The sequence below is a fragment of the Bufo gargarizans genome, chromosome 11 (assembly GCF_014858855.1).
Source record: "Bufo gargarizans isolate SCDJY-AF-19 chromosome 11, ASM1485885v1, whole genome shotgun sequence".
Taxonomy (NCBI): domain Eukaryota; kingdom Metazoa; phylum Chordata; class Amphibia; order Anura; family Bufonidae; genus Bufo; species Bufo gargarizans.
The window spans coordinates 24,205,341-24,231,053 of record NC_058090.1 but is presented as its reverse complement, the minus strand read 5'-3'; the positions used below and the strand labels follow the sequence as shown (position 1 = coordinate 24,231,053).

Genomic DNA, 25,713 nt, shown 5'->3' with positions numbered 1-25,713 from the left:
ATATACACAGTGACTCCTCTGGTATAAGTGACTCAACTTTTTTATGTAGATTCAGTTTATAGGTAATTTTGTTGGTTATTGTATATTTATTATATTTCCCAGATTGAGAGATTGACCTTATGGTGCTCATCAGACGTGCTGTAACTCACATACCATAGTAATTATTAGTAACCCCCTCCCCCACAGCATTTATGTACATTGGGAACTGGCTGTGTAAAATATAAGAAAAAGAACTGGATCGCACATCCTCAATACTGTGCTTTTATCCAATAACTGCTTCTCAGCGCCATTTATCGTATACCTACCCCTATGCTGCATGCTTTTTGATCAAATTGTATACTAATGCCTCATGTACAGCATGCAGCATAGGGGTGAGGTATACGATAAATGGCGCTGAGAAGCAGTTATTGGATAAAGGCACGGTATTGAGGATGTGCGATCCAGTTCTTTTTCTTATATTTGACATTGGGAACTGGCTGTTGTAAGCTGATTTTTTTAGGCAAAGAGAAGACAAAGGGGTTCAAGCAGCGTCCGTCCGTAGTGCACCCCTTTCAGCGGGTTCGGGCTCACATGGGGGTGCTCTGTTGCTGGTTATACTGCAGACTGGGAGGTGAGCAGGTTGGGGTGGGTTATAGTAAAGATTAAAATGTGATCTTCATTAACATAACTGGAATTGACCCGTTCCCTGAACTTTTTCATAACGCATTTCCCACCCTTTTTTTATTTTAATGGCGTTTATTTAGGGAGGGGAGTCCTGAACACGTTCCGGACACCCAATAAATATCAAAGGGGATGGGACCTACCAGAGCTGGACAGCCGCTCTTCCAGGACCACACTGCAGCTCCATAGTCTGCCTCTCTGGTGTATGGAGGCCCTAAATCAAAAAGGCACTGGTGCCCGATGTAACCCTGGCCACCGCTGTCTCGAGGTGAGGATATGGAGAGGTTAAGATTAGTATGGTCTTCTCTCGCTCCCTTTGTATCCCCCCCCCCCATTATTAAGGTTTCTCCACTTTGAGTGGCCATCATTCTGTTATCCCTTTTTGACCCTCACCACCAAGAGACCATGATTTGTGCAGTCAGACCCTCTAATTACTACACCCACGTCTCTGGGCCCATTAGACAAGCAGGACCACCACTTAAAGGGTCTACCTCGCTAGACAGCCATGAAGCAGAAGTCCTAAGAAGAGGAAGGGTCCTACACGCTGTCCTCTGCCATCTCCACATTCCCTCCTTCTGGTTATTCCAACAATCCGCACTTCCATGTGGGACCCAAATAAATACAATCCTTTTTTTACTAATACTGTTTTTCTTGATCGTAGGAGTTTTCATCCTCCAGTTCCAGATGATCAGGAGGTTCTGCTCCACAACCATGTTTCAGACTATCGGACTCGCAGAACCTGCACATTTCAGATTCAAGGAATTTTATAAAGACTGCCTGAGTGTATGGAACCCTGCATCCTTCTGAGGTATATATATATATACACAGTATAATGTTCTACACCTTAGCCCTTGTGTTGTCCCCTTGGGTTCCTGGATTACAACCATTAATGGGAGCATTGCCCACAGGGGTTGTTACCATAAAGGCTGCTGTCTGGTCCATGAGAAGAGAAGACAAAGTCCTGGTTGCTATTATAATCCTTGAGGGTCCTAGAAGGGGCATGCAGAGGGACACCAACACCGGACCCTTCTCTCCTGGACATTAGAAGCTGGCGCCATAAACGGGGGCCCCATCTTTTTAGCCACTGGTAAAGGGCTTTTTATCAGGAGATGGTGCCACGCCAGTCCATGTGGCCATGTCTGGTATTGCAGCCATCCCTTGACTAAGGTTGAGCTGCAATACCAGACACAGTCATGGGTACAAGAGTGGTGCTGCTTTCAAATCCTGAACAACCCCTTTAATCCTGCCTTGTTATAAAAAGTGGCTCTTTTCCAGGGCGACCATCTCTGTTGTGGCGGCCATTCTAGTTATAGGAGACCAGGTCCTGGACCCCAATGCAAAGTGACTTCTATATTGTGATATCGATGTCATTATATCAGATCTTGTGGGACCTCAGACTGTATGGTGCTGCTGTCTGGAACATGGCCACTAATGGAGGGGCACGCAACCAGACCATCTGTCAGCAGATGACACAGACTGACCTGTTACATGTGCACTTGGCAGCTGAAGGCATCTGTGTTGGTCCCATGTTCATATGTGTCTGCATGGCTGGGAAAAAAAATGCTGTTTTAATATATGCAAATGAGCCTCTAAGAGCAATGGGGGCGTTATCATTACACCTAGAGGCTCAGCTCTCTCTGCAGCTGCCGCGCCCTCTGCACTTCCATTGACAGGACCAGGTGTGATGACGTGTACACTGCCTGCTCCTGTCAATCAAAGTGCAGAGGACGCGGCAGTTTCATAGGTGCAATTCTGCTGACAGATGCCCTTTCTAATGGTTAGAGGAGGCTCCTGATGGACGGACCTGGTCGTATGTCCCTCCATCGGCCACCATGGTTTGGACAGCGGCACCGTACAGTCGTGAAGAGACAAACCTCTGATTTCACTTTTGGACAAAATAATGAGGAGTGCGATTAGTACAAACCTTTAAATGGCTGAACAGAGAGGAGGGAGTTTACTATATGAAGGGGGATCTGTGCTCTCTGTAATAGAGGAGTGTGCGGGCGGAGGGTCTCTATGTACGAGGTTCTGGAGCCGCTGTGGCCCCTCCTCTGGCCTCCAGTCAGGGGTGTGATGATAACAAGTTCTCTGTGTATAATATCGTGCTCACATCTCCACCGACACAAACACTCCAAACCCACAGCAGCAGCCAGAAGACCTCGGCGTCCAGGAGCAGACCCCCGGGGACCGCACCGCACGGTAAGGAAGTCATTTCCACTATTTTGCTCAGTATAATTTATAATTCAAAAAAAACTAGTCGTTTCAAAGTAGAAAGAGAGAAAATGTTAAGTTATATTTTCTGGCAGCGATCCATAAGTCGGCTCCGTCCTCTGTAGAGTTTCCATTTGGGGCTTATTATACCTTTTTACTTTGTATCCTTTACACTTTCATTTGTTTTGTTACTTTGTATTCTTTACATTTTCATATTTTTTTTATTTGTTTTTATTTTATGTTGTTTATTTAATGCCATCAGAAAATGTTTTTTTTTTTTCTTTAAATAACATTATGAGGTATTACAATTTTATTTCACCGCGCCATATGTTGTATGGATAACACGCAGAACACGGCGTTTTAGCATTTTGACTATTTCGAGAATTACCGCAACAAGTTTTTTTTTTTCCTGTATTATGGTTGTTGGATGCCTGTACGTGTCACACCTATCGAGCTGGTTGTGATATGTCACGATGCTACTTTCACACTCGCGTTTTGTGCGGATCCGTCATGGACGGATCCGTTCAGATAATACGACCGTCTGCCTCCGTTCAGAACGGATCCGTTTGTATTATCTTTAACACAGCCAAGATCCGTCTTGAACACCATTGAAAGTCAATGGAGGACGGATCCGTTTTCTATTGTGCCAGATTGTGTCAGGGAAAACGGATCCGTCCTTATTGACTTACATTGTGCGCCAGGACGGATCCGTTTCATCAGACGGACACCAAAACACTGCAGGCGGCCTCCAGAGCGGAATGGAGACGGAACGGAGGCAAACTGATGCATTCTGAGCGGATCATTTTCCATTCAGAATGCATTAGGGCAAAACTGATCCGTTTTGGACCGCTGAGCCCTGAACGGATCTCACAAACGGAAAGCCAAAACGCCATTGTGAAAGTAGCCTAAGCTCCATTTTTGACTTCTGTCCGTACATTGACTGAGAGAATTTCCCTGTGCGGACCAGTGATGGAAGGCTGCAGTGGATTCCACTGTTATACGCGTCGCCCATAGACCTGGTTGGAAAAAATATAAATATATCCGTATTCCCGGGGTGCACCCCCAATGAGGCCAGGTGAGGCGGTCGCCTCGGGCAGCACCAGGTCGGGCAGGTTAAGAAAGGGAAGGGGTTAGGTTAAGAAATTGGCATTGGGGAGAGGGGGGCGCCATTTCAGTTTTCGCCTCAGGCAGCAGAAAGGCTAGGTGCACCCCTGCAGTATATGTTTTGTTTTACGGAATGTGTCTGCATGGAATAGTGTAGTCCACATCTGATTGACCCAATGTATTCCAGAAGGGCTCCTTGGGACCTCGTGCCTCGCTCTGGTCTATGCGCTAGAGCAGGGATCAGCAACCTCTGGCACTTCAGCTGTGGTGAAACTACAACCCCCAGCATGCTCCATTCAGTTCTATGGGAGTTCCAGGAACAGCCAAGCAAGTGTGCATGCTGGGAGCTGTAGTTTCACCGCAGCTGGAGTGCCGAGCGTTGCTGATCCCTGCGCTAGAGCTTTCCCGTTCCATGTGTTGAATGCAGTTCTCAAAGTGTGAGCAGAGCCTTACCCTGACGTTACCAGTTATTTTAAATGTAATTGTGTTAAAAGTATGTGGCAAAAGGTAAAGTTTTGGACGGCAGAGGAGCCGCTCTGCACCTCGCGTTGTCTGTGGATCCATAGGTAGAATGTAGAAGAAAGGATTTATTGTTACACAAAGAGATTGCATTGCAAAACTACAACCCCCGGCATGCCCTGACAGCTGGAGGTTGTAGTTTTGCCACAGATTGGAGACCCTTTGACCTGCATGTAATGTGGCCGCAGGGGAGACGTGTATGACCAGCCACAACTTCCAGCGGTGATATCACCTATTTGTTGGGGGCTTCCGACCCTCTGTGCCCCTTTAAGACGAGCTGCATGTACGAGTCTGTCCCATATTTAGGCATCGTAGCTCTTTTAAAAAACTGGCCTGAGCATAGAAATTCACTGAATTCTGCAGCTCCTGCGCAGCAGGGGATGTGGATGTTGCGGTGTAATATGTCACACCACAGGCAGTAATATGTAACATCTGTGGCCCCGGCCCCCCTCAGCAGAAGCAACCACGTCATGTAGGAGCCAGCATTAATCGGATTAGAATAAAAAGTTCCGCAACTTTCTAATGTACTTTGCACTTTGTGTTCCAGTTCTTCACCATTTTCAAGATCTCCGCTTGCACTCAGAGAATGTGGGTAAATTTTGTTCGCATTCAGAAGATGAAAACCTGAACAGACCTAATGCCTCACAGCGGAGGGTTCGTTTCAGTTGCATCTGGTCAACACAATCCCCTATGAGTAAAGCACAGCAGCAGCTCCAATGTCTCTCTTCTGCGCTGATGGTTTGCTACAATGTATCAGTGCAGGTAAAGTGCATCAGCCTGGAGTCTTTAGTGTTCAGCATATAGGATTTTCTAGACTGCATTAGGACTGTACAGGTCTTGAGCCGCTAGATGTAAAAAGTAAAAAAATAGTTTCCTCACTCACTAACAGCAAGCAGAGATCTTGAAAATGGTAACACATTGAAAACAATGTAATCAGGAAGTTGCAGATGTTTTTATGTTGGTTTCATGAGATTTTTAGTTTACATTCTGATTGAACTGTATGAGCCCACGTGCCGGGTCGCAGCCGCCGCCTGTATGAGGGTCCCTGTGCTCGTCAGTGCAGCACTGCGTGGCGACCACTCAGTCTACTGAGACCACATGGAAAGGTAAGTGTTTGGGATCTATTCTGCACGGTGGATGTGGAAGGGTTCCTAGACTGGCAGCAGAGGAGCTGATGGACTGCTGGTCGCCCTGTGGGTGTTGTGACTGCAGCGGTCGCCATGCAGTGCTGCACCTAATAGCATAAGGACCCACAAAGTGGCGGGTGGGCAGCATGGAGGCTCAGTGGTTTGCACTGGTGCCTTGCAGCACCGAGGTCCTGGGTTCAAATCCGACCACGGACAACCTCTGCATGGAGTTTGTATGTTCTCCCCGTGTTTGCGTGCTCCGGTTTACTCCCGCACTCCAAAGACAGACTGATAGGGACCTTAGATTGTGAGCCCCATTGGGGACAGCGTGATGCTTATGTCTGCACAGCGCTGCGGAATAGAAGTGAGTATAATAAATAATGCACACTGACCAATGTGTGAACTGAGGAGCTCACAGTCATTTATATACATTCCGATCCGCAGCAACCGATCCGCGTATAACATGTGGAGGAGCCCCGGGATTTATGTTCTACAATTTTCATGTAAACTTCATATGTCAGCCATCAGGAATATTGGACTGATAGATATGAGAGATAAATGATGGATGTCAGAGCTATACTAGATATAGATAGATAGCGATGCCCAGAGAGAGCAGACTGTGCCAGCAGTGCGACCAGGAGGCCGTGGAGGATGAGGCTCATTTCCTGCTGCGGTGCCCCAAATACTCAGCAGTGAGGGAGACTGACTTCAGGAGACTGTCTGATCTCTGCCCAGACTTCATCTCCATGGAGGAGGAAGAGAGACTCTCCAAGAGGAGAACACAGCGGCCATAGCAGCACAATATATTACTGCCTGCCATAGACTGAGAGGAGCCTGATATACCCTGATATACCGAGGACCCCCACCCTGTATATGTCCCCATCCCCCAACCCCACCCAATTATTTCCCACTTGCTTTGGCAATGCTAAAATGTATTTAGTCCTGCCAATAAAGCGTATTTGATTTGATAGATATGAGAGAGATATGAGATAGATATAGATATGAGATAAATATAGATATGAGAGAGAGATATGATATATGATAGAGATCGATGCGACGAGCCCCGGGATTTTTTTCTACAATTTGGATGTAAGCTTCATATCTCAGCCTTTATGAATATTGGACTGATAGATACAAGATATGTAGCTAAATATGAGATGGATATGATTTTGATCTTCTTTACTTCCGCAGGGCAGATGATGTTGAGTTGCAGTGATTGGTGTCTGTTACATTTGACTCACTAACAGGACATGTAAGGTTGTTATTCGAGCTTCATTTCAGTGGAGTTGCCCTTTAAAGGATCCATATTCTTCATGATTCTGCCCAGTAGAGTAATTTTGCTGTAGTCTCCATAAGATTTTCCATGGTTTCCCAGGAGTCGAGGATGATGGGAGCTATAGTCTCGCAGCCATTGCACCCATGCCGTGTTGTATTACTTTATTCACACTGTAACGAGCGGAGTAGTGTCTGGATATTGTGTATTGTGCGCACATTAATATCGCCGTAATCCCCGGACAGCGAGGATACATTAATGGCCTCTGGGATGATGGATCATAGGATGTCTATGTACTAATAATCCCCACTCGGTGTGACACGTCTGCTGGTGAATTACTGGGGCTTGTTGTAACATCTGCGTTCCATCATCACCTCGGGGAAGCCTCGGTGCATTAGCAGGATAGGGGTAATGATCCCGGGCGTCTCTTGGCCCGGTTATTAGGAAATGAGGATCTCGTAATTAGGTTCATTAAACACATTAGAGCTTGGAGAATACTTGGGTTTCGGTTGGAGTCGTCTCTTGAGATGGTTGTTGTGTTAGGCCTCTAATGGGCACCTTGTAGTCCACCACAGGATCAGAGCGTTGGGCTGGTAAGTGCTGGAAGGGTATTTCCACCTGAATGAAGTGAACTCAGCTAGTGCGCCAAAGTCTTAGCAGAGCAGTAGCTAGGCTTTCCATCCACTGGGGTAAGGATTTACCCTGGTGCTCAAAGTCCTGTATCTAAATCTCCTGGCCAAGGCAGAGTAGTTGGTCGGAGCCCCTCAGAGCCCGGCTTGTGGTCTCCTGAGTGTAGAGTGGATTTAAGGGGTGTCTCCTTCTGGAGGATCCAGCGCCTCTGGGGGTTCTGGTGGACCAGATGTTAGCTCCAGTCTGTGGATCCGGGGCAAGTTCAGCCCAGCCGTGAGCTTTCGGTAGGAGAAGCTGATGTGACACCTTCCCCTGACCGGCTCTGCTACATCTGGCCTGTTTGGTGATTACATCACTATTTTTGCCATTAAATGCGCTATGTAAATATTAAGTTTTCCTTCTCTGCTCCACATCAGCCCAGTAAATGCATCAGATGTGTTTGAAAACTGTAAGTAAGGGAATAAATTTTGTGTCCTCTAAAGCTGAATCTCGCTGCTCTCTCTCACATCATGAGCCGACAAACTGGACATTTTCTTTGGTCATTGGACGGGATGTGAAGTCGTTGTCATCAAGAATAAACATCGAGCAGAAATGTCCTTTGTGTGATGTGGAAGAGCGTGCGGCGGTGACGACATCCCTGACCAGGCCAGTTCTCTCTGCCAAGAATTTTGAACAGTTCCAAGGATGAAGCCCCCAGAACCACCATGGACATTAATTATGAGGGTGGTTAGACGTCTCCATAAACCAGAAAGCAAACATGCTACAAGCCTTGGCTCTTCCCCAGGAGGTTCAGTCACATCCTTGACTTACATAGACATCCCACTGATGGGGCTCAGGCTCAATACACGATTGTCAACTGTCCCCAAATATTGGAAAAGCTCTGCGGTTCTTATTACTCCTGAGTGGCAGCAAGGAAGGCTGCAAGAGTGAGGAGAAGTGAGCATCTGCAGTGTGGGGTCTGGATTTGTCTAGGGAGTCTGAACTGAGGTCTCTGTTTAAGGGGTCTGGTCTAGGATCTGTCTTTAGGTGGTTTGGTCTAGGGTCTGTCTTTAGGGGGTCTGGTCTAGGGTCTGTCTTTAGGGGGTCTGGTCTAGGGTCTGTCTTTAGGGGGTCTGGTCTAGGGTCTGTCTTTGGGGGGTCTGGTCTAGGGTCTGTCTTTGGGGGGTCTGGTCTAGGGTCTGTCTTTGGGGGGTCTGGTCTAGGGTCTGTCTTTGGGGGGTCTGGTCTAGGGTCTGTCTTTGGGGGGTCTGGTCTAGGGTCTGTCTTTGGGGGGTCTGGTCTAGGGTCTGTCTTTGGGGGGTCTGGTCTAGGGTCTGTCTTTGGGGGGTCTGTCTTTGGGGGGTCTGTCTTTGGGGGGTCTGTCTTTGGGGGGTCTGTCTTTGGGGGGTCTGTCTTTGGGGGGTCTGTCTTTGGGGGGTCTGGTCTAGGGTCTGTCTTTGGGGGGTCTGGTCTAGGGTCTGTCTTTGGGGGGTCTGGTCTAGGGTCTGTCTTTGGGGGGTCTGGTCTAGGGTCTGTCTTTGGGGGGTCTGGTCTAGGGTCTGTCTTTGGGGGGTCTGGTCTAGGGTCTGACTTTGGGGGGTCTGGTCTAGGGTCTGACTTTGGGGGGTCTGGTCTAGGGTCTGACTTTGGGGGGTCTGGTGTAGCGTTTGGTCGAGGGTCCGTCTTTTGGGGGTCTGGTCTAGGGTCTGACTTTAGGGGGTCTGGTTTAGCGTTTGGTCGAGGGTCTGGTCTAGGGTCTGACTTTAGGGGGTCTGGTTTAGCGTTTGGTCGAGGGTCTGTCTTTGGGGTGTGATAAAGGGAGCTTTATGTGCACTTGTGTTTCAAGTACCTTAGGGTGGAGGTGTGGCATATGTTACACATTTAGTACACTATATAACAGAATCCCTTATGTCTCTTCTCAGAAGTTGGCCAGTTTGTGACTACAGATTTGGCATTCAGACTGCTGGTGGCTCCTACAAGAAGGTTCAGTATGTGGGATTGCTTTGCTGCCCCTCATTTTCCACTGAAGCCTCTGTTTTGCTATCCTTCTCCGACTCCTCATGCAGTTACCCTAAATACTTGACATTTCTTAACTGAAGTGTCTGGAAAAATAAATCCTTTGGATATTTTCCAGAACGTGAACAGAACTGGTGAATTCCTTTAAGACGTACAGGTATTTTTGTGGAATTGCTCCGTGAGCAAAACCAGAAACTCTTGATAAATAACGACACAGCCAGGTAGTCACAACTGAAGCGGGGAAGGTTTGGGGAGGAACGCTGCCCCTCTCCTCCCCCGGTGTCGGCCGCTGTCATAGTGATCAGAGTTGTCACTCTGAACTCCATTAGGATGTGAATGAGGCAGAAATGGCAGACAACACACCGCTGCCAATCTATGGGTTATCGAGATTAGCTCACATTGGAGTTTTGGATGGAGTCGCCCTTTAAGGGAGAATTTAGACCTGTATTTTAGGCAAATAGCACTAAACCGAAATAAGTGTGACTACTGGTAGTGAGGAGCAATGCAATATGTAAAATAAGATGTGTAACCCCTGCGCCCGCTGTATGTAAACTACCTTGCAAGAGTCACGGAGGTGGAGCAGCTCGGCTGAAGAGTCATGGTGGCGAGGTGCATGTGCAGTGTGCTGATGAAGCCGGTACATGTACATCTCCATTGTGCATTTGCCGGAACTAGAAAACAACAGCGCATGCGCAGGATTTACAGCAGGCTTGAGATGACTTATCCCAGCCTCACGGACGCCAATCAAGTCAAACTGGGATGAATTTAGGACTCTTCATTGGAGCAGCTCCACCTCCATGACTCTTGCAAGGTCCTTTTCATACAGCGTGTGCGGCGGTTAAACTTCTCATTTTATATAATGCAGCGACTAATATTACACAGGAGGACAGCGCTAGAAAGATGAAGAGGTGCAAAAAAAAAACCTGACAAGTTCCCTTTAAATTAGCGTGCACTCATGAGGTGCAGATGATGGTGGGTCAAAAGGTAGGGAGCTCCATCAGCAAGCTGGATGTTCTCCTTGGCTTAGCTGTAGCACAGAGAGGAGCAGGGACCCAGCTACAGTGGGGCAGAGGTAGCAGGCCTTACTGTGTGAGGGGCCCAAAGATCCCTCTACTATACAAGACACCAGTATTATGAATGACACCATGGCCGGGAAGTCCTCTACAGGCTTCTAGCAGAGAGGATGGGACCAACCCCACAATCCAAGGGCCCCACTGCAGCTGTATGGCATCCCCTTGGTTGAGAAGGTTCAGTAGGTTGTTGTGTGCGCTCTTTGCACATACCCGTCCTCTTACAATTACATTGCCTGACCCGCGAAATCAGATTATAATGGAAAAAGCAGATGCAGGAAATCTGCCGTGATGCCACGAGAACGAGACGAAGAGGAACCAGCAGCAGGCCCCAAGTGGCTTTTTTGTTGGGCAATTTCCGAGAGGAAAGCTTCAGAAAACAAATAATGTTTTCTATAACATATGTGCGGATGCACAGATGTAGCAGAGGCGAGTGGGCAACCTCTTTTCTAGTTACATATCAGCTGATCAGACGGCAGGAGCGGCAGGCATTAGATGGTGCCCTTTAAAATGAGTGGGAACACAGTCCCAAGTACCTTCAGGATTGTAGAGGGCAGTGGGGGTCCCGAGCGCCCCCTACTAGACGGTCCCATAGAAATGAATGGAGCAGAGGGCACTAGCCATCTGCTCACATGGGCAATTGGGGACCTCTGTTCTCCTGATGGCGAAAATCCTCTTTAATTTGTAATGAGACGCAAGTAGGAGGAGAAGTTAGCTACTTCCTCTCTACTGCACGGCGTTTCCCAGCATTCCTTGCTTTACAACTTCCTAAAATTGGGGAAAGGTTCACATCTGTGACCAATAGCAAAGTGTTCTCTCACCCCCTACAGGCATAGATAGGTGTCTGTACACTGGGGAGGGGGCGGCCCCTCTGGGCGACAGAGAAATCGGCCCCAGGAGCCGCCAATATGGCCGACACTAGTAGCTGCTTCCTGTCCCAGAAACTGAAGGCAGGAGCAGAAGAGAGATTAGAGCAAAGACGGATAATCCGTTCTCCTTTCACAAGTCCTGGTGTAATCGACACAGAAAAAATGTCTTAAAATCAGGAGCGCGTCCAGAACTCGTAGCGGGGAAAGTCTTTAGAGTGTTTACTTCAGCGACCGGCGCCTCAATCATCAGGGCCGTGAGATCCTCACATTTAGAGGGCGACGCCATTTAAGTTTTTTTTCTTTTTGTGTGTGTTTATATCTTTGAATTTGCTGAACTATATACTTGCGAGAGGTAAACAGACGACCAAGTGCATGTAGATATAGCCGTAGAAGGCTAGGAGCTGAAGAATAGCGGCAGATCTCCACCTCTGAACTTTGCAGTTTAGAGACAAATATGTGGGTTAATTAAGTAAGTTTGTTAAAGAAGCCGGAGCATCGTTTTTCTGATACAGAGCTCCAAATCCCCTGCATAGACATACATGATAAAATTCTGGAGGGTTGCAGTCACCAATGACCATCATGTAGTAATCTTCTGAGCTCCCTCTAGTGGTGGCTGTATATATCTGTATGTAGTAATCTCCTGAGCTCCCTCTAGTGGTGGCTGTATATATCTGTATGTAGTAATCTCCTGAGCTCCCTCTAGTGGTGGCTGTATATATCTGTATGCAGTAAGCTCCTGAGCTCCCTCTAGTGGTGACTGTATATATCTGTATGTAGTAATCTCCTGAGCTCCCTCTAGTGGTGGCTGTATATATCTGTATGCAGTAATCTCCTGAGCTCCCTCTAGTGGTGGCTGTATATATCTGTATGTAGTAATCTCCTGAGCTCCCTCTAGTGCTGGCTGTATATATCTGTATGTAGTAATCTCCTGAGCTCCCTCTAGTGGTGGCTGTATATATCTGTATGTAGTAATCTCCTGAGCTTCCTCTAGTGGTGGCTGTATATATCTGTATGCAGTAATCTCCTGAGCTCCCTCTAGTGGTGGCTGTATATATCGTATGCTAGGTAATCTCCTGAGCTCCCTCTAGTGATGGCTGTATATATCTGTATGTAGTAATCTCCTGAGCTCCCTCTAGTGGTGGCTGTATATATCTGTATGTAGTAATCTCCTGAGCTCCCCCAGTGGTGGCTGTATATATCTGTATGTAGTAATCTCCTGAGCTCCCTCTAGTGGTAGCTGTATATATCTGTATGTAGTAATCTCCTGAGCTCCCTCTAGTGGTGGCTGTATATATCTGTATGTAGTAATCTCCTGAGCTCCCTCTAGTGGTGGCTTGTATATATCTGTATGTAGTAATCTCCTGAGCTCCCTCTAGTGGTGGCTTGTATATATCTGTATGTAGTAATCTCCTGAGCTCCCTCTAGTGGATGGCTGTATATATCTGTATGTAGTAATCTCCTGAGCTCCCTCTAGTGGTGGCTGTATATATCTGTATGTAGTAATCTCCTGAGCTCCCTCTAGTGATGGCTGTATATATCTGTATGTAGTAATCTCCTGAGCTCCCTCTAGTGGAGGCGTGTATATATCTGTATGTAGTAATCTCCTGAGCTCCCTCTAGTGGATGGCTGTATATATCTGTATGCAGTAATCTCCTGATCTCCTCTAGTGGTGGCTGTATATCTGTATGTCAGTAATCTCCTGAGCTCCCTCTAGTGGTGGCTGTATATATCTGTATGCAGTAATCTCCTGAGCTCCCTCTAGGGGTGGCTGTATATATCTGTATGTAGTAATCTCCTGAGCTCCCTCTAGTGGTGGCTGTATATATCTGTATGTAGTAATCTCCTGAGCTCCCTCTAGTGGTGGCTGTATATATCTGTATGTAGTAATCTCCTGAGCTCCCTCTAGTGGTGGCTGTATATATCTGTATGTAGTAATCTCCTGAGCTCCCTCTAGTGGTGGCTGTATATATCTGTATGTAGTAATCTCCTGAGCTCCCTCTAGTGGTGGCTGTATATATCTGTATGTAGTAATCTCCTGAGCTCCCTCTAGTGGTGGCTGTATATATCTGTATGCAGTAATCTCCTGAGCTCCCTCTAGTGGTGCTGTATATATGTATGTAGTAATCTCCTGAGCTCCCTCTAGTGGTGGCTGTATATATCTGTATGTAGTGAGCTCCCTAGTGGTGGCTGTATATCTGTATGTAGTAATCTCCTGATCCCTCTAGTGGTGGCTGTATATATCTGTATGTAGTAATCTCCTGAGCTCCCTCTAGTGGTGGCTGTATATATCTGTAGTAGTAATCTCCTGAGCGTCCCTCTAGTGGTGGCTGTATATATCTGTATGTAGTAATCTCCTGAGCTCCCCCTAGTGGTGGCTGTATATATCTGTATGCAGTAATCTCCTGAGCTCCCTCTAGTGGTGGCTGTATATATCTGTATGCAGTAATCTCTCCTGAGCTCCCTCTAGTGGTAGCTGTATATATCTGTATGTAGTAATCTCCTGAGCTTCCTCTAGTGGTGGCTGTATATATCTGTATGTAGTAATCTCTGAGCTCCCCTAGTGGTGGCTGTATATATCTGTATGCAGTAATCTCCTGAGCTCCCTCTAGTGGTGGCTGTATATATCTGTATGCAGTAATCTCCTGAGCTCCCACTAGTGGTGGCTGTATATATCTGTATGAAGTGAGCTCCCTGTAGTGGTGGCTGTATATATCTGTATGTAGTAATCTGCTAAATTCCCTCTAGTGGTGGCTGTATATATATCTGTATGTAGTAATCTCCTGAGCTCCCTCTAGTTGTGGCTGTATATATCTGTATGAAGTGAGCTCCCTGTAGTGGTGGCTGTATATATCTGTATGCAGTAATCTCTCCTGAGCTCCCTCTAGTGGTGGCTGTATATATCTGTATGCAGTAATCTCTCCTGAGCTCCCTCTAGTGGTGGCTGTATATATCTGTATGCAGTAATCTCCTGAGCTCCCCCTAGTGGTGAATGTGTATATATATGTATGCAGTAATCTCCTGAGCTCCCTCTAGTAGTGGCTGTATATATCTGTATGAAGTGAGCTCCCTGTAGTGGTGGCTGTATATATCTGTATGTAGTAATCTCCTGAGCTCCCTCTAGTTGTGACTGTATATATCTGTATGCAGTAATCTCCTGAGCTCCCTCTAGTGGTGACTGTATATATCTGTATGTAGTAATCTCCTGAGCTCCCTCTAGTGGTGGCTGTATATATCTGTATGCAGTAATCTCCTGAGCTCCCTCTAGTGGTGACTGTATATATCTGTATGTAGTAATCTCCTGAGCTCCCTCTAGTGGTGGCTGTATATATCTGTATGTAATAACCTCCTGAGCTCCCTCTAGTGGTGGCTATATATATCTGTATGTAGTAATCTCCTGAGCTCCCTCTAGTTGTGGCTGTATATATCTGTATGCAGTAATCTCCTGAGCTCCCTCTAGTGGTGGCTGTATATATCTGTATGTAGTAATCTCCTGAGCTCCCTCTAGTGGTGGCTGTATATATCTGTATGTAGTAATCTCCTGAGCTCCCTCTAGTGGTGGCTGTATATATCTGTATGTAGTAATCTCCTGAGCTCCCTCTAGTGGTGGCTGTATATATCTGTATGTAGTAATCTCCTGAGCTCCCTCTAGTGGTGGCTGTATATATCTGTATGTAGTAATCTCCTGAGCTCCCTCTAGTGGTGACTGTTAGATGAAACATCTGAAGTCGATTCGCATAAAACGTTGTTTGAATATACTGTACGGATCAAACGCTCTGTACAGTACTAGAATGTATTGGCTCCGATCAGCCGAAGTGATTACTTCAAAAAGGCTCTCGCTCCGTACAGTATTCAAAGGAAGTTTTATGTGACTGTATGTAGTAATCTCCTGAGCGCGCTTCTGAGAGGAGGACTCAGTGGTGGACTGGCCATAGAACCTAAAGGGAAACTGCCTGGTGGGCCGATACCCAGAGGCCACCTGAGCTCTTCTCACGGCTGTCAGCCAGGTAAGTGATGATCTGACGCTCCCCTCCTGACTTCTGAATTCAACTGTATTGGCATCCTAAGGCAACTGGAGTAAGAGCACAGAACATGGCAGCTGGAGCTGGCCACCGCAGAGTGACCGTTTTTGGGGAGGTATTTTGTGTTTCTGGGGCAGTATTTTAACTGTGATGCACTGTGGTATTTGGCGCTGCTAGGGTGGTATAATATGCCGCAATACGGTATTGCTAGCTCCACCTACTTGTGTTGGCCCTGCCTTCTGTAAATTTGGACTACAAAATGAGGTCACTTAGTTTTTTTTTCCAGGGTCACTTTAATTTTCTAGTCCAACCCATCCCTTCCTAATCAAGTACATATGGTCTAGTAGGGCACACGGAAAGGGTTTTTTCCAGATGATTTTTTTATTTTTCATTCAGGGAATGCAGGACCCATCTTCTCATGATTGGTGGGGGTCCCAGCTGTCAGACCCCCATCGATCAGGCACTTATCCCCTAGTTTATATCTTGGATCAACTCCTTTAAGTGCAGCTCGCCTGATTTTTTTTCACTTGACAAACTGGATAATATCAGGTCATGGGGTCTTGTCTCCCACGTCCTTAGCTCCAGCGCCCGCGCTCGCGTCTGGAGCCCGTCATTAATTATTCTATACAGTAATATCAACATGCTGTGTTTTTTTTGGGAGAAACCTTCCTGCCCTCACATTACTGATGTTACAGAGACTATTCTGGACCCAAGATTAGTGAAATCCATGAAGGTCCTGACTTGTCTGTGACTCACCGGATGCAAGTTACGTAATGAACATCGGGATGGGGATTGCCAGGCTGTCCACACAGGCCCTAAGGGAGTGCAGGGAAAGGCTTGGCACGGGGTACCAGACGCTCAAATACATTGCAGTAACTACCTGCACTTCATTAAAAATTCAGGAAACGCTCATCTGGTTGCATTAGATTATTTTTCTTTTTTTATGTCAGTAGATTTGAGTGTTCTTGTGTAAATCACAGATCCAATGTACAGTTGCAAGAAAAAGTATGTGAACCCTTTGGAATTATATGGATTTCTGCGCAAATTGGTCATAAAATGTGATCTGATCTTCATCTAAGTCACAGCAATAGACAATCACAGTTTGCTTAACTAATAACACACAAAGAATTACATGTCACCATGTTGTTATTGCACCCACCATGTAAACATTCACAGTGCAGGTGGAAAAGTATGTGAACCCTTGGATTTAATAACTGGTTGAACCTTTTTTGGCAGCAATAACTTCCACCAAACATTTCCTGTAGTTGCAGATCAGACGGGCACAACGGTCAGGAGTAATTCTTGACCGATCCTCTTTACAGAACGGTTTCAGTTCAGCAATATTCTCGGGATGTCTGGTGTGAATCGCTTTCTTGAGGTCATGCCACAGCATCTCAATCGGGTTGAGGTCAGGACTCTGACTGGGCCACTCCAGAAGGCGGATTTTCTTCTGTTTTAAGCCTTTCTGTTGTTGATTTACTTCTATGCTTTGGGTCGTTGTCCTGTTGCAACACTCATCTTCTGTTAAGCTTCAGCTGGTGGACAGATGGCCTTAAGTTCTCCTACAAAATGTCTTGATAAACTTGGGAATTCATTTTTCCTTTGATGATGGCAATCCGTCCAGGCCCTGACGCAGCAAAGCAGCCCCAAACCATGATGCCCCCACCACCATACTTCACAGTTGGGAGGAGGTTTTGATGTTGGTGTTCTGTGCCTCTTTTTCTCCACACATAGTGTTGTGTGTTTCTTCCAAACAACTCAACTTTGGTTTCATCTGTCCACAGAATATTTTGCCAGTACTGCTGTGGAACATCCAGGTGCTCTTGTGCAAACTGTAAACGTGCAGCAATGCTGGTGTCCTCCCATGAAATCCATTCTTGTTTAGTGTTTTACATATCGTAGGTTCGCTATCAGGGATGTTAGCATATGCCAGAGACTTCTGTAAGTCTTTAGCTGACACTCTAGGATTCTTCTTCCCCTCATTGAGCAGTCTGCGCTGTGCTCTTGCAGTCATCTTTACAGGACGGCCGCTCCTAGGGAGAGTAGCAGCAGTGCTGAACCTTCTCCATTTATAGACAATTTGTCTTACCGTGGACTGATGAACAGCAAGGCTTTTGGAGATACTTTTATAACCCTTTCCAGCTTTATGCAAGTCAACAATTCTTAATCGTAGGTCTTCTGAGAGCTCTTTTGTGCGAGGCATCATTCACATCTGTCAATGCTTCTTGTGAAAAGCAAACCCAGAACTGGTGTGTGTGTTTCATAGGGCAGGGCAGCTGTAACCAACACCTCCAATCTCATCGCATTGATTGGACTCCAGTTGGCTGACACCTCACCCTTGGAGATGTCATTAGTCTAGGGGTTCACATACTTTTTCCACCTGCACTGTGAATGTTTACATGGTGTGTTCAATAACCAGATACGGCTTGAAAAAGGTCTAGAAGACCGAAATATCAGAGATATCTGCATTCACTGCACATATAAAAAAGAGCAGCTATCCTGAAGATTACATTGGATCTAGGATTTACACAAGAGCACTCAAGTCTACTGAAATAAAAAAATGCAGCAAGATGGACGTGCCCTGAATATGGTGGAACGAAAAATCCTTTCAGTGGCACCGATACAATTTATCAGACGGAGTTCTGATATAAACTATTTTATTTTAGATTTATTTATATACTGTATATTATTTATTTTTTATATGATATTCTATTTCGTGTACCTGCACTTTATTAAGCATGGTATCTGGAAGACTCCCCCCCCCCCCCCCCTCCAAAAAAGGGGAGACCTCCAGAAGAGAGGGCTTCCCAGCACATCCAAAGCTCGCTTCGCTCATCACTACTCCAAATTGATAAAGGTCCATGCGCCAGAACTGTAAATTTGTCCAATATTAGAATTGTGAGTCTTATTCTTAGACCGTGCAAAGTGCGACACTATTGGTAAATCCGCCCCATTGTCTGTAAATCCGCCGTCACATTGTGCAGCCCCCGGTGTTCCCAGAACACGTCACCCAGTCTTGTAAATGTTACTATATTAGTGAGGTGACATGTTCCGTGTCTGCAGATGCTTCTAGCATTTCCTCCTCTCCTGCCTGTAAATCCCTGCGGCGGAAGGTCACTACCTCTTTGCACCGATTTCCGCCCCCCCCCCCCTTCCTTCATGCACAGGAAGATCTTTCCATTGCATGCTTCCCGGTAGGAGAGCGCGGGTGCACCTTCCTGGCCCTGGGAGTACAGCACCAACCCTAAAACCGCCCCGAGATGCTGCTCATTCCAGATAACTGGAGTCTGCTGCCGTTGGCTTCCGGTGTTTTATAGGGCGTTTGGAGGGGACGTGGGCGAACGTCACGGCAGAAATGCCAGGACGTCTGGAAAATTCTGTTTTAGGGATTTTCTGGTTTTATGCAAATAAGACTCAGATGTTGTGTAATGAGTAGTCCTGCAACTTTCAAATACACATTAATTCCATTCTTTGCCGTTTTCAAGACCTCTGCTTATTGTCAGTGAATGGGAGGCTGATCATTTCCAACTGATACAGTAACCAGCTAAACAGCCTGCGTCAGTCAGAAAGTGGTTCTAAAACTGATACACAAGGCAGATTAAATTAACAGCAGCATCTGTTTCATTTCCATAGGCAATTTCCTGATGCAGTTTGTTTCAGTTCCCCTCCATTCCGATATCTCTGCCTGCTGACAATGAATGGGAACATGGGGACATCCTTGTTTACCTTCCAGAGACTGTCTAACTCAACCCTGCAAAAAATAAATAATAAATAAATGGTTTTAGAATTTGGCTGCGGATTCACTTTGGATTCCTTCCCGCAGAACCTTGACAAAATCTCATTCACTTTGCTGCAAATTTTTCTCAAGCAAATCTGGGGGAAAAAAAACTGCATTTCAGCTGCGTGTGAACGTACCCTAATGCTTCTCACAGCTGGAGATTTGCTACATTTGTGTTCAGTCTACCTAATCATCTGTGGGTGAAGCAGCAGACTGATACATTTCATCTGCACTGATAGATTGTAACAGCTGCAGATCCCTTTACCTCACATAGGGTTGTCTGGATACAACTGTACCAAACCCTCTGCTGTGAGTTCAGGTCTCTTAGAATATTTCCATTCACTGACATTCAATTCAGGAGCTGAAACAGTCTAAGCTGACAGGCCTTTTCTGAACGTCAGGAGGAAACTAAGTCGCTAGGTTGGATTTCTCGCTTCTATTTTTTGGGTCTATTGTTTCCTCTGAGATAAGCGGCGCCACAGGCACCTGCCTATTGCCGCTGTGTATGATCTCCTTGCACTCCACATCTTAAGCTGCTCTTTATTAACGAGCCGTCTTGAAGTTTCAACTTCTCTCCTGAGCATAGGTCAAGTGCGACAGCAGTAAGAAAGCACAATGGCCGCCGTGTGACCCCGGACGTGACTCGGCTCTAAATACAGGAAGTTATTCCTGTTATCGGATTTGATTTATTATACGTTTTCGGTTTTAAGCAGCTGCATTAAGTGCTGGCATCTGGAGCTGGCACCGACATCCGCTCATTCCTGGCACAGGCAGCATTCCAAGGGAAAAGGGAAGCAGAAAGCGTCTCTGAATAAGCATTGCTGGGATCTATCCTCAGAAAACTCTGACTCCGCGCAGTAAACTCATCACTGTGGCAAACGTCGCCACACAGAAAAAGATGAGGTCTCCGGCCAATTCCCCTGGACACTGCGTCCTCCTAAATATAAGAAGAGGACGTGCCTTGCACACTTACAGTAGGGTTCACCATGTGCTGAACCCGGAGCGAAGAGTAGGGAAGGACCTGCCCCTCTGGTCTGGGGTCTGTATATAGATAGCGGGGCCGGTGATCTGCTCAGAGCCCTGTATTATTATTATTATTATTATTATTTTTTTTTGGGGGGGGGGGGGCAGTAATGGGCAGTATAAGTTTAGGGCAGGGATGGCCAACCTGCGGCTCTCAAGCTGTTGTAAGACTACAACTCCCACCCTGCCCTGCTGTAGGCAGTCTAGGAATGCTGGGAGTTGTAGTTTTGCAACAGCTGGAGTGCCTCAGGTTGACCATCTCTGGTTTAGGGTCCGCAATTCTGTTCTGCATTTTGCGGAACGGAATTGTGGACCCATTAATTTACTATGGGGCCACACTATCTGCTGTCCGGTTCCGGAAATGCGGATCCACAATTCCGTTCCCGAAAAAAATAGAACATGTCCTATTCTTGTCTGCGGACAAGATTAGGCATTTTCTATTATAGTGCCAGCGATGTGCGGTCCGCAAAATGCCGAACGCACATTGCTGGTGTCCGTGTTTTGCGGATCCGTAAAACACATACGGATGTGTGAATGGACCCTTAGGGATATGATCAGGAGGGTGACATGCACTATTTGTGATGTAAGCGCTGTAGCTGGGGGCGCGTCCTACTTAAAGGGTCAGGGCACGAGGAAAAAATAAATAACAAAAAAGCCACTTCCCAAAAGTTGGGAAATATGAATTACATAAACACACACAAAATGATGGACCCGTCAGCAGCAGTTTATGGACAGTTTCCGGTAGCAAAATATTTATATTCTAAGTGCAGGATGAATCCTAAAACCTTTGTCGCCCACGTTCTCCTGCTGTTGTGAAACTGCACGCTGGGAGTTGTAGTGCTACAGCAGCTGGAGAGTCGCAGGCTGGAAACCACTGCTCTAGGTTCTAATAATTGTGGGAAATATTGAGCTTTTACACAGTTTATATCTTGGTGTAAACTAAAGGCATTTTATAATCATCACAAGAGCAGGTGCAAGAGGTTTATGAGCCGAGACTCGCAGGAAGAGGCTACGTATCGGGGGATTCACTAGGGTGCCGGGCCAGTAGCACTGCGGGAGGGGGTCCGGGTGTTGTGGTGGTCACGAGAACCCAACCTGCGCACACACAGCGCCATTCTACATTTGAGTGGCTGCCGTAGGTCTCCCAGTAAATTACATATTAGCATCCCCCCATCCTTAGGCCTCATGCACACGACAGTTGTTGTGTTCCGTTCCGCAAAATGGGGTTCCGTTGTTCTGTGATCCGTTTCCGTGTGTCTTCCTTTATTTTTGGAGGATCACCAGACATGAAGGAAAGTTAAAACAAGTCTAAGTCAAGTTTGCAATGCAAATGATAGGAAAAAAACGGACGCGGACGACAATCTTGTGTGCCTTCGCGTTTTTTCATGGTCCCATTGACTTGAATGGGTCAGCAAACCATTTTCCGTGAAAAAAAAATAGGACAGGTTATATTTTTTTGACAGACTGGACGACAGACTGGATCACGGACGCGGATGACAAACGGTGCATTAGCCGAGTTTTCAACGGACCCATTGAAAGTCAATAGGTCCGCAGAAAGTCAAGAAAAACGGAACAACGGACACGGAATGAAACAATGGTCGTGTGCATGAGGCCTTAGGGTGTAGTCACACTTTTCAGTTGGCGTGTGTTGATACTCTGTATTCTTTTTGTGCCTAATTCTGTAATGGGGGGTGGACGGTTGTACATGGTTACAGTATATGTGTTGGTTCAACCTATTGCTCACTCCTGTAGGGTTCACGGTAGGGTCTTTTTAGATGGAAACCATCAACAAGCAGCTGCTGATGGATCTTACTGTGCAGGTTTCATTATCTGGCCCGATGTAAGCAGCTAATTTCATTAATGCTCAGTAATATGGCCACATTTTAGGCATCCTATAATGGCCTCAGTACCCGGACCTCCCGCGGTTCTTTTACTCTAGGGATGCCCAACCTGCGGCCCTCCAGCGGTTGTAAAACTGCAACTCCCACCATGCTCGGCGTCCCGGCGTCATTTTTGCTGGAGGGCTGCAGGTTGGGCATCCCTGTTCTACCCCAATCATTGAACCACAGGTGGTCCGGGTCTTTAAAATGCAGCCGGCTAAAATGCATACATACCTGACGTTCATAAGGCACCAAATACCAAACCGTCTGATTAATGTAGAAATACCGAACGCGTGAATGTGGGAATTCAGATGTTAATGGCCCAGACTGCAAGGGGTTATGAAAGCAACTCATTCTGCCGGTCTGTTCACCAAGGTATTACATGTAGCTTTATAATCAGTATATGAGATCCACCAACAGCAGCTTGTTGATGGTTTCCATGCATTGATGCTATCTGTTGAATGCATTGCAGCATAAAAAAAAAAATAGCTCTATAGTAGTCTAATCTAAAATTCAAGATGGAGATTTACTTTAGAGGGGTTTTCCAGGACTAACATATTGATAGGATAACAGATATGACAGATCATCAATATCTGTGGGGCGTCTGACACTGGCAACTGCGGTTTAGGAATCAAGAGTGTATGGAGTTAGAACACCACAGCGCCATATGCTGTTCAATGGCCATTTTGGGTACTGCAGCTGAACGCCCATTCACTCAGCTGTAGTACCCGAGAACGACCACTATGTGATGTATGGCGCTGTGATGTTCTGGCTCCATACACTCTTCACCTATTGGAACTGCGGCTGCTGCTAAAAGCCTAACGAAGGGGGGTGTCAGGTATCAGACCCCCGTTGATCTAATACTGATGACCTATCCTATGGATAGGTCATCAATATTTTAATTCCAGAAAACCCCTTTAAGAATCACTATTACTGCAGTTGTGCTGTAAGTGGCTTTCCCTCTTAAAGGGGTTGTCCGGCTGCTGTGAGCCTCACTGTTCATGGAGACGGCGATCCCGTGTACCCGCGCCATTCTTCTCTGTGCTGGAGATTGCTGCGCTCAACTACTCCACCTGTCCACAGAGCTGTAGAGCCAATGGGAGCAAGAACCAACAGAAGCCAGAGACAGAACTTTGCAAATCTTTTTATTTTTTTTGTCTAAAAGACCAATTTTATGATGTTTTCTCTGCATTTAATCATTAGCAAGAATGTTATTTATTTCTGGGAAAACCTCTGCATAATTCATGCAGGATTTTGGTATAACACAAACTCGTTACTCCGGGATCAGGACCCTGAGGTTTATGCAGCCCCTGAATAATTTAGACTCTTTAGCAAAAAAAATTATAATTATTATTTTTTTGTAAATAGAGGCTTTCCTCCAATAGCGGACATTATTTCACCCGCCAAAACTGTACAAGATACTGCAGTGCCATCGTGGTTCTTCCCCCTCCAATAACAACCAAAGCAAAAGTAAAACATCTGGAGGCCATTTTTGGAACGAGTCTATGGTTTACTCCAGGATAGTCATGTGTCTAAGGTCCGTCATCTGAGCGCCAATAAGGCATTGCTGTCTGGTGAGCAGAATTCGGAAGAGTTCTCGACTTTGCTTCTCCATTCAGTATCAAAGCTAATGGTAACTTGATGAATACAAGAGGGAAATGTGGTCGTATTTCTCCTTATGGAGAAATGGGAATGTGGCTGCATGAGGTGGGTCACCGCTGTACCCAGTGTCTGGCTGAGCAGTCACGTTCCAGGGTGGAGACGGACCCTAGCATCTTAAGGATATCTGTCAGCCATTGATTGGATAGGTGGAAATCCAGCCTTTCTGACTACCATTTTTGTGATAGGTAGGAACCACTGCCATCAAATATCAAGTTGATGGACAGTTTTAGGGTCCTGGTAGTTCAAGGGGAGTTGGTAGCACTGAAAGGTTCCAGTAATAGAAAGTTGGATCTTACCCAAATTGTCCCATCCTAGTAACCTGTAATCAGGCACAATCATAACGTCAGAAACATCATTACCTTGCTAAATGTCTTCTCCTGTATTTCACAGGTCCAACATGGAGATGAATATCAACAACCTGACAGCTGGGACGACCAACATGGTTCCGGATCACACCACCGAGAAGCTTGAAACCTGCTTCCTACCGGAAAATGCTGAATGGGTTTTCGCCTACCAACCTATCTACATGTGGTTCATCTTCGCCTTGGGCTTCGTAGAAAACCTGTTTGTCATCTTGGTTTTTGTCCTTCACAAGAGTCGCTGCACAGTGGCCGAGATCTACCTGGGGAATATGGCGGCTGCCGACCTGATTTTCATCAGCGGCCTACCATTCTGGGCTATATATATCACCAACAAGTTATACTGGCCATTTGGAGGCTTCATGTGTGTGGCCGTCAACTCCTTGATCCAACTCAACAATCACAGCAGCATCTACTTCCTTATGATGGTCAGCATCGACCGGTATCTAGCTCTAGTGAAGACCATGTCATTTGGCCGAATGAGAAGCCCTTGGTGCGCCAAAGTCAACTGTTCAATCATCTGGATCTTTGCCATAGGCGTTAGCCTGCCCAAGGTGGTGTTCAGAAAGGTGATCTTTGTTCCAGCACTCAACACTACGGCCTGCATCATCGTCCCCCCTGCTGTGGGCTGGCACGTTGCCAACAATCTTATTACCAACATCGTTGGCTTTGTGATCCCGGTAGCCGTCATTGCCTTCTGCACCTTCCAGATTATAGGCGCCCTACGGAACAACACCATGCAGCAATTCAAGGAGATCAACAACGAGAAGAAGGCCACGTGGTTGGTGCTGTCGGTGCTCTTGGTCTTTATCATCTGCTGGCTTCCATTTCATGTTTTCACCTTCATTGACACATTAGACATACTCCAGGTCTTCGAAGGGTGTGCCGCGGCTCTGGCTATCGAGATCGGGAATCAAATTTCTTCCTACATCGCTTACAGCAACAGCTGCATCAACCCTCTGCTCTACGTCATGGTTGGCAATCATTTCCGAAAGAAGGCCAAGGAGGTCTACTGGCAACTTCTGGCCCAGATAAAATCCCAAAAAAACCAGCCTATGCCCAGGAACTACTCCGGAGTCACCGTGCGAACCTCGATCTCCATGGGCCAGCAAAATCTAATTATCAGGACATAAAACGCGTCTAGTCTGTGGAGTTGCGTGCGAGTCTTTCAGATTTACGATCCATAACTAAATTCGTCTTGGAATAAGCTTCCGTTATTTATTTGTGTATTTTCAGATTCCTGCCTTTCTTTTTTTTTTTTTTTGCACGGACTCCTATTTTCCAGATTGTTTTGTTGGGGCTCCCGTATATGGTAGGACATTGGTACTCCCCAATTAGGGGAAGCGGGTGTTTTATTTATGTTTTGGTTTTTTTTGTAGCTAGAGTCTGGAACGCTCCAGGAGGACCAGTGCTTGCCGTGTGTAATATTTATGAAGGACTGACCCTGTTTTTTTTTTGGGGACAGCAGTGTTATTTTTTGATTACAAGGGACATGTATTGTATATGATTTATTCGGGGGGGGGGGGGGGGGGGT

General features: G+C 46.4%; 1 protein-coding gene across 1 annotated transcript; it reads left to right on the top strand.

Annotated features, from left to right (window-relative positions):
• Positions 1-2,554: 2,554 nt before the first annotated feature.
• LOC122921669 (B2 bradykinin receptor-like) lies at positions 2,555-25,713 on the top strand. The gene is made up of 2 exons (XM_044271824.1): positions 2,555-2,859; positions 24,211-25,713. Exon 2 carries the CDS (start codon positions 24,218-24,220, stop codon positions 25,310-25,312), a length of 1,095 nt encoding a protein of 364 aa, XP_044127759.1. The 5' UTR covers positions 2,555-2,859; positions 24,211-24,217; the 3' UTR covers positions 25,313-25,713.